This window comes from Puma concolor, chromosome C1, assembly GCF_028749965.1.
Source record: "Puma concolor isolate L17-30 chromosome C1, mPumCon1.1.hap2, whole genome shotgun sequence".
In the NCBI taxonomy this organism is placed as follows: domain Eukaryota; kingdom Metazoa; phylum Chordata; class Mammalia; order Carnivora; family Felidae; genus Puma; species Puma concolor.
The window spans coordinates 177,380,700-177,390,834 of NC_141674.1; the positions used below are offsets into that span (position 1 = coordinate 177,380,700).

The 10,135-nt window shown below is 36.2% G+C and overlaps 1 protein-coding gene across 1 annotated transcript in view; it reads right to left on the minus strand.

Moving 5' to 3' along the window:
- Nucleotides 1–9,284, minus strand: part of COL5A2 (collagen type V alpha 2 chain) — a 147,341-nt gene extending 138,057 nt beyond the window's left edge. The window contains exon 1 of the mRNA XM_025912178.2: nt 8,931–9,284. Within this exon, the coding sequence (XP_025767963.1) occupies nt 8,931–9,027 (97 nt within the window). The 5' untranslated portion in view covers nt 9,028–9,284. The remainder of the gene's footprint in view (nt 1–8,930) is intronic.
- Nucleotides 9,285–10,135: the final 851 nt, after the last annotated feature.

A 10,135-nucleotide genomic window follows, 5' to 3' on the forward strand; every position in this document is an offset into this window, starting at 1 on the left:
AGAAACCAGCAACCTTTGGAAAATGAAGAGACTTGCTGCGAAGTCTGGGAAAAGATGGGTCACCCCACTTCTGTATCCAAATAGTCCCGGGAGCTGCCTTGTAAATCCCTGTGCAGTGAAGCAATTCTTCTCATTCCAAATGCAACCCAGAGCAATGCAGTTTGGAAAATAAGCTTCCAATTTTTAATAGAGATTTTTATGACTATCATATTTTCAGGGAATAAACTCTGAAATAGACATAGCTGGTAGACAGGCATGAGGTAGCACTGGGGCATGGAATGAATCGTGCTTGGCTTGCTCACACACTGGAAACCATTGCACAGAATGAAATGTGTGTGTGGGGGGGTGTGAAACAGGAAGTGGGGGGTGATGCTTCAGACCACATGGCCATGAGACAGTCTCCAGTCTCCAGTGGAAAGATGTTTTTGTTTCTTTTGTTTTTTCCCATAGTAAACCTATATAAGGAGCCAATACAGTAAAACTCTACTGTTTGAAGAATAAAAATTTTAAATAGGTTTAAAATATAGCCCAATTAGAAATCAGGTAAATACATCGATGTATTATCAAAATGACCATAATACAATGGTAGGTAAAATTTGCATTTTAAGTTTTACACTAGACGTTCATCTCTTTGAGAACAAAAGTTGTTTATTTTACATACTAACAGTTTCATCGTCATAATCACCCAATAAGCATTTATTATTATTTCTATGTTATTAAGTAGTAATGGAATAATAATATCAACTATCATTTAATGAGCTCCTGCTATTTGCTAGGAGCCATACTATATAGGTGGTTTATATGTGGGATAGTGTTCATAATAATTATTTGAGGTAAATATTATCATTCTAATTGTATACATAAAGAAACTAAGACAGAGAAATAAAAATAAAATTGCTCAAGAATATGCAAATTTGCAAAACCTGAGTTTGAAATAAGTGCACTGATACTTGAATAAATGGCAGGGGAAAAAAAAAAAAAGAAGGGCAACTGGATGGCTCAGTGGGTTCAGCACCGACTTTGGCTCAGGTGATAATCTCACAGTTGGTGACTTCGAGCCCCACATCAGGCTCTATGCTGACAGTGTAGAGCCTGAAGCCTGCTTCGGATCCTGTGTCCCTCTCTCCCTGCCCCTTCCCCTGCTCGTGCTCTGTCTCTCTCTCTCTCTTTCTCTCTCAAAAATAAAATAAAGTAAAATAAAATAAATAAATGGTGGGAAATTTTTTTTAGATTTTAAAAATTAATATTCCATTAAATTAATATTTAAAATTATAATTTAAAAATTAATATTCCATTAAATTAATAATGGAATAACTATCATGTACCTAATACATAAAATGAATTCATAACATGGAGTGGAATCTGAAAAGCAGAGGTAAAAAAAAGGAAAAGCGCATGTGTGTATGTGCAGTGGGAGGTCAAAACTACAAGCAATTTCTTATTTTGAGACATGGAGTTACAGCTGATCTGACTCACATTCTAGAAACAGGCCAGATCTTAGAAGGTCTTGTGTGCCATGCTTAGGAGCTTGAACATTATTCTTTCTCCAAATTATTGGAGTCAATGGAAGGTTATAGGGAAGGTAATGATGTGATCAGATTTTAGGTTTTTTGATTTAGATTTTTATATCACAGTGGCAACAGAAGAGGTCTATACACATGCAAGTGGGAAGTGGCCACACAGGAGGCAAGGCAGGGAATTTAAACGCTACTGCAATTATCCAGGGATATAATGTAGGCCTGAACTGAGGTGTTTGGAGAAGGCAGGGAGAAGAGGTATATTGAGGAAATATTTAGTGGATAAAACAGAAGAATTTAGTAACTGATTGGAATTTTGCTGGAGTGACCAGGTAAGATGATGTTGCCATTAACTGATATCAGGAATACACAGGAAAAATGATCTTGTCTTAGGGGAAAGATAATGAGTTGAGTTTTAGATACACTGAACTTGAAGTGGTTATGGCCCATCAGTGGAGAATTCTGAAGTTCATGTAGAAGTTCAGGATTGGAAAGAGATTTGAGAATTATCAGCAGTTAGTTGTTAAGCAAAACCCTGAGAGTGATTGATTCCTAGATGGATCTAGGAAGAGAATATACAGGGAAGACCAGTGAACTAAATCCTCTGAGAAAACAAAGTGCTAAGGGAAAAAAGGAGAGAAGGAGCCCATGCTGAGAAGAAAAGGTAAGGTAGCTAGAGGAAGAACTTTCAGAGAGTAGTCTTTCAGGAAAGCTGGAGTGGTTAATTGTATCAAATAAAGGCAAAAGGCCTGATAAGACAGGTAAAAGGAGCCCACTGGAAACATCGCCATTTTCGTCTTCATCTTACTCCATTAGCTTCACTGGAATGGGGCAGGGAGCAGGCAAAAGTCAGAGTGCACAGGGATGAGTGAGGGCATGGAAGGAGAGACAGAAAACTATATTACTCTTTTAAAGCAGGCAGGGTAAGAATTAAGAAAGGGTGGGAGCCACACAGGGGCCCTGGGAGAGAGCTGAGATTGTTTATAAGATAGCGGGAAAAGCACCAAAGAAAGAGAGTGGTTGTAGTTATAGAAAAGAGAACACGATTGATGGAGCAAGTTCCTCTGGGAAATGGAGAATAAAGAAAGTACAGAAGAGGAACAAATCCAGAAGTTTTCTCAAAATAAATTCAAAGATTAGGTAAAGTAAAAAATATACCACTAAGGTTTGTATCGGTGATGACTGAAATCAGATTGTAATATCACTCTCTGTGTCTCATTTAAGTGCTCTAAAATTATCTTCAGGTAATTTTCCCAAATGATCTGCCTAGGAGTCCCATCAGATTGACAGGGTGTGTACATTATCCCTGATTTTAGATGAGGACTCAAAGGCTTGGTGAGACTAAAGGACTCTCTGCAGGTTGCAAAACAGCTAAATAGCAGAGATGGACCAGAACCCATGTGTTTTCCCAGTGATTGTTGGGCTGGGCTTCCTTTCCTTACTACAGTATGCAGACTGCAATAAGTCTATGATGCTTATGTTGCAAGCAACATTTCCACTGAAAATATATTTGTTGCCTCTTGAAACTGGGTTTATAACTCTGATTGAGCAGACACCCAAAAAAGAAAAAAAAAAGAAAAAAAGAGAGAGAGAGAGAGAGAGAGAGAGAGAACTGTGAGACTGTCTTTTCTCCTTCCCAGGAGAAATTAAAAAAAAAAAAAAAAAAAAGGATGCAAACATTTTTGAGTTTGAACATTATACCATAGAGCTATAGGGACAAGTTTCCATTAATTCATTAATCTTAATTTATTAATATTGTTAATATCACTACCTTCTCTGTAGAAGGCAACATGGGGATAAGAAAAATCTTGCATTATTGTGATTTATCTTATACACTGTTCCTTAGAGAATATATTATGTATAAGATGAAAACAACTTGATTTCTTTGGAAGGGCTTAGTTTTGAACATCAATAAAATATAATAAAAACATCAAAGCTGCCAATGTGGCCACAATTTTAAGGCAAAATATTCCATAAGACAGTCTGCTCCTCTCGTCAAGCAAATGCAAGAGTAGATTAAAAATATTGTTTTAAAAATATTGATTATAACAGCTCAACAGTCTTAAAGGAAATTTAGATGAAATACATGTAAAATTTACATGGAAAGAAATTAGGAGGAAAACTGAATTGTCAATATCTTCCCAACTCCATTGTTTTATACAAACTTGTACAACTTGCCCAAATTTATATAATAAAATCAATTAATAACTAATAATTTTAGTCTTTTCCTCTATCATTACTACATCTTTCATATGTAAATCTAAATTTTTGAATGTTGTGATTCAAAACAAAACATAGTAGGTCAAAAAATGATTTTTAAACATTTTATGAATGTGATAAAAGGCCACTGATGATGTATGGATTGTCCTTCAAGTAGGAGAACATTGTTTAAAAAAGATTTTTTTCTGTGGCCATAGATTAACATTATTCCAAACTTGTAAGTCCCAGCTACTCAAAACAAAGATTTCTCTTTGTGTTTTTACCTCACAGTCAGCATTATGTGCATTTCTAGACTGACCAATACAATGAATTTTCGACCTGTGGTGAAAAAGTGTGCTAAAAATGTGAAGACAGGAAGCAAGAGAGAAAATGAAAATTATATAACCACCTGGAAATATATTTTAATAAGATGTACTCATTGCATAGTAGAATGATTTACCTAACTGCCGTGAAGAAGATTTGGGCATTGAGTTATTTTTCCAGAAATGATGGTGAATTTGCCACAGTTTCTGTACAAACTTTAATTAGGCAACTTTGTAAGTGAAAGGAATAAGTAGAATAGCAAGTTATTTCCACACCACAGTTGTGTAGTCTTGGAACAAGAAGCCAACTGGTCCACGTCAATATCAAAAGGATGTTAGGCAGAGATGCAGTATAGTGGTTAACCAACAGGAATCAGAATCACCTAGAGAGCTTCCCAAATCCCATCCAAACCATCTACATCAAGATATCTGGAAAAGAGGGAAGCCTAGAATCTATATGAGTAACAAGCTCTTCAGATGATTATTCAGCCAGCTCAATGTGGATCTGTGGATTGCTTACCCACTAACCTAAAGAGTCATGGTCAAAGCACATGTTGTTCTGTCAATATAAAAAATTATCTGTATCTATCAATCTACCAGTCTACATCTATACAGAGAGATACAGTCTTCAAAATAAAGCCTCACTTTAGTTTGGATAAAAGTTATAGGTACTTCTAAATGTATTTTAAAAGAATTAGAAAGCAAAAAGCTGCAGTCTAATTTAAGTGCCATCCAATGTTCTTGGCTTCATGGACTACTTGGAAGTGACCAATAACAAGGGTACATCTGGTCACACAACTATATCCTGCCCAGTGAAACTAGAGCTATTCCAATGAAAGTGGGTGACAGTTACACTCATTGCGGTTGGGACTATATTTGCCTCCTAACAGCTATTCTCTCTTTTATTTCTTTCGTAACATAATTCTATTCAGTAGAGTACACTGCTAGTGCTACTCACCTAAAAGACTGCATTTCCCAGCCACCCTTGTAGCTTTGTGTGACCATATGACCGAATTCTGGCCACAAGTAAGTTGAAATGGGATGAAGACTTAATAGTCTCCATGAATAAAGAGAGAATCACAGCCTTCGTCTCTCAACCTCTATCCAGATGCCTGGAAAGTAAATGTAACGGCTGGAAATTCAGCAGCCATCTAAGACCATAACATCAAGGATTATACCCCAGGAATATGAGAGTAGAGAACTAGAAAGAGACGGAGTCTTTGATGACTTTGTAGAGCTAATATACCAGCCTTTCACTACCTAACTAAAACTTTCTTTTATTAAAAAAAAAAAAAAAAAAAAAAAAAAAAAAGCACTTAAAAAATTTAAACAATTGCATTCTGGTATATGCAGCTGAACCTAGATTAAAACATCCACTATGAAAGAAAAGGTTGTATGTCCTACATAATCCAAAGTATCTATTTCAATAGTAATGAGTTTAAAACAATTTATGAGTTTTCAAGTATCTTAAGCTATGTATTCATATTCTCTACTTCCTATAAAATGATCCAATCCAAGTACTACTTAGTAACGTACTAAGTACCATTTAAAACGATCTGGGCCAAGTAGTACTAAGTAATGAGCACTTGTGTCTTCAAGTTTGTATTATAATAATGAGATAAATGGTAGATGTGACATAAAAATGGAAGAAACCATGATATAAAAAGGACTCTGAGCCCTTCATCTCTTAGTCATCAGAAGCTGGCTTGGGTCCAGGATATCAGTGTAGGGTTGCAACAAGAGGGTTGCAAATTTATGGTCCATGAGCCAGACTTGGCACTCAGAGATATTGTATTTGTCTTATGCAATGCTTTCTGGAAAACACTGGTTTTGAATGCCTTAAAGTGGGCATATGCATCTTCAGTTCTCCACAGGCCCATCATCCCCTGTAGATATACAAACACTCACTTGCTTCACTTGTTTATGTCACCTACCTGGTCTCTGGAAATAAATGGTACAATGCTGCACCTTTCCTTCTCCCCATTCTTTCTCTGTTGTTGAAATCAACGATTCATATCAAAGATTATATTCTCAGATTAAGTCTGTCCATTTCTAATAACAAAAATGTGCATAACTCAATAGGTGTCAGACCTTTGTTTAGGAGTATAAAAATTACTATAAATTCATAGTATTTTCTCCTAGAAAAAACAAATGGGGAACCTTTTAAAGCATCCCACCACCATCATCACAAACACATATACCCCAAAAATATGAAAAGCTGATTTTGTCTTCTTAACTCTGCTTCTTGTTACTGAATAGTGTCAACTAAAGTTAGCCCAACTTCCCTTCAGTTCTTAGGAATGTGAAAAATTAATTCAGTTCTTATATTTTTGATAGGTAGTAATTATCTGGGCCTATATGTCCCAAAACTTTATTTATTTACTCTTATCTCATCATTCATAAGTATTTCTATCAGGCAGACACTGTGCTTATGTTGACATTTCTGGTAAATAAACAGTCAAACAGATAAAAAATATACCTTGAAGTCTTGAAAAGAAAACTATAAAAGCTTGTAAACATGTAGTTACCTGTGATAACACGTGTCTACATTTCAAAGGGGACATATTTTTACACAAAATCACTACCACATTATATCACTTAGTTATAGCCAAAATTTGAAAAATATACTTGTTTTGCCTGTGAACCTTAGCTATTTCTTTAGTTTAAAGCATTTACTTGAACTTACTCTTCCCCAAATTTAAAATCACATGGAGTTTCAAAATTCTGACAGTTTTATTAAGCTTGTGTCAAGCCTGAACAGGGAGAATAAAGTATTGCCAAGTATCCATTCAATATAACTGAAACCAAAATATGAACAGTAAGTAAGTACAATACAAGTTACAAAACTCTGAATATACTAGATTCTGGGATTCTTGTGTATATTACCTTTAATTTGGGCCATACAACTTTCTATTGCTATTGAATTTTTATCACATATTTTCTCCTGGGTTGAGTAATAAAACAGAGGAATTTAAGTTTTACCATGTGTATGTACGGAATTATACTTTTTCTGTAAAATCTGATGTTTGGGATTCCGATTGCTGTGCTGTTTGGTTATATAGGGGGAAGAGGGGTTGGTATGGAGATGGAGACTGTTTTGCACCAAATATAAAATTTTTTAAATTTAGGTAAATTAATATTAGAAAACATTAAACTCTCCTTATTTTTCAATAACACCTACAGAGTAATTACAATTATTTGGGAAAGTCTTTTAACATATGCCTATTCCATATACCTTATGAAACACTCTTTTCGTTTATTCACATGATCAATTATTTCCACACTTTATAAAAGTAAGTTGTTTATTTTAAAGTATATTGACATGGAAAATTGTGTTAATTAAGTTTTAAACTAAAGTTGTTGATTGTTTTGGTGGGGGAGGGGAGTGAACTGTTCCTTTTATAATTAAATTTGCTATTTCTATTGTAATTTTTCCATATTTTTTCCTCCCCTTTCCTGACTCCTAGTACCTATTCAATTATTTTCGCCTCCCCTCCAAACAACTAATGTTTTTCACACCATTTCAAAGAAACTCAACAGTTTTACCTTTTATGAATTGCCTCGTTTTTTAAAACATAAAAAGTAACGTAAAAAGTTACAAGATCTTAGAAAGTGCCCCCTCTATGGGACTCTGGACAGATTGTTGGGTATTCATCTCACATTCTTATTTTCACTCTTTAAATGATTTTTAGACCTTGTGGCCTGTAGATTAATTTTATGAACATCTTCAGAGCAAAAATACACAGAAGCAGGTATTAAAAAATATACACACACATATGCATATATCTGTATATATATATATATATATATATATATATACACTCAAAATATATATAAAAGACAATAACAGAAAAGTTTAAATGTGCTAAGTTTTAAAAGCTTGAGTTTGATGTTAAATAGTTATGAAAATGTATATGGTCTATTATGAAAAAAAAACATGTCTGGAGAATAAGGATTTAATAACCAGTGGAACCAATTTAAATGTTTTCTTATATTCTATAGCAGCCATGCGTTTTTGCTTAACCATACCATGCCACCCAACTCTAACCATGAGCAAATTGCATAGGAAAAAAAAATCGGTAACCAGGCAAGATTTGCCTTAAATCAGAAAAAAGAAATGAAACTTGTGTCTAAAGGATAATGCCCATGCAAATACTCCATGATAAATACATTATATATAAGGCATGCCGATTTGCAGCCTTCCGCCATCCAGCAGGGAGCCACCACTGTCCTGATAATCAAGTCAGTAGGGTGGGAAAATACCACTGTTTAAGAAATCTGGCTTCTATCAGCCTCTGTCACGGACAAGTAAACGAGACTGTCTCTCAGTAAGCAAAAGTGGTTTAAGATCACAAATGAAAATGGGAAAGAAGTAAAAGCCTGTAAAGAGAAAAGAATAAGGAGCCAAAGACAAAGAAAAATCAGTTATCAGAGTGGCTGCAGAGGTTTTTCTAAACAAAGAATTGTATGAAGCAGCTGAAGTTCCGTACAAAAAAGACTCCACCCTACCCAGCTCCTGCTGCGACTTTTCCTTGCTCTGAAAACTCCAGCCCACAGAACAGAACTCCTCTGGCTAAAAGTGCCTTTAGTGCTCCGTTTTAAGCACTCTCCATTTCTTTTAAAGTTCCCACTGTCCACATTCAGGCAAAAGGACTTCTCCTAGGGTTTCCCAGAAACATGCAGCCCAACGGCAGATGGAGAAGCTCCGCATTTACAAATATCCTGATTGTCTTCCGAGAGAGAGCCGTTTCCCAGGTGCAAATCTGTCAGCCCCCTTCTCAACTTCAAACCAGAACTTCCTCTTCACGCTCTTCCTTCCCGAGGCTTAACATTCCACCTATTTCCCAAACCGTGCAGTAAACACCACAAGCAAAGCAAACAGCAAACTCACCATCCTCGCCTTCTTCCTGGGCTTTTATTGAGACAAACTGCCCTAATAAAACAGTAAGAATGAGGAGAGGTCTTGCTTCCACCCAGTTTGCCATCATGTCTAAATATTAGACATGTGGGTCCTCCTGGGAGTGAAAAGTAGATTCTAAGGTTATTGTAGCACCATGAAGTCAGCTGCGGGCTCTTTTAGCACCAGCCCCAGGGCAGCCTTTGCAAACCCCCTTTTTCAGCACCAGCTCCAGCACAGTCTGAGAAAACTTTTTTCAAGCGATGCAGCTTTAAATAGGAAGAATGCTGCCTCCACTTCTTTTCCTGCCCCTTTTCAGCTTGTTCAGGCTCATAACCATCCAGTGTCTGCCAAGCAACGGTCTGATTGATGGTAAACAACCAAATCAGAACACGCGCCTCTGTGCCTTGAACTGTCCCTACTTCACTTATGTTTTAAACACAAATGAGGGCTTAATCACAGGAACAAATGTTTATTTCTCTTTCTCTTTCTTTCTTTCTTTTGTTTTTTAACAGAAAGCCTGTTAGAAGGAAATAGTCCTATTCTCCCCTCCCTAATCCTTCCCCCAGACACACACCCCTTCACTTTTTTCCCTATAAGCTACACAGCCTTTTTGCCTACTCTTTGGTGTCTAGATAATTCAGGACTCTTGTCCACCTTAAACTTTCAAAGGATCAAATTTTAACCCTTTCTTTTCACTGAAGAGGAAGTATTCTTGTCTCCTTGACAGACTGTGTTTCTTTTTCCAGATTCAGTTTCTTTTCCCAGATTCTGGAAGGGGACTATTAAAACTGTGCCCAGGTAAGCTTCAGGTGAAGGAAACTGCTTGAGACGAATGAATTTGTGATGCATCCTACTTTGAATTAAGATGATCTCCGCATTTCTCCACATCTCTTGTTTAGTGGAACACATCTGCAGATCCCTCTTGGCCCAGAAAGTTTTATTATGTAGAAAACTAGTCGACTATGTTAGTGTAGAGGAATGGGAAGTATACTGCATTTGGATCCAGCAAGTCTCATTTTCAACAACAGCTCTGCCACTTACCAATTTCGTAAACACAAAGGCCTTTATCTCTGGGCACTCCCATTTTCTCATTTGAGAAAAGGGCTCTGCCTTGACCAGTGTTTAAGGTTTAGGGACACTAAAATGAGTAGTGTATTATTAACTAAGTTCCAAATTGCAAAGAGCTACATAAGAGT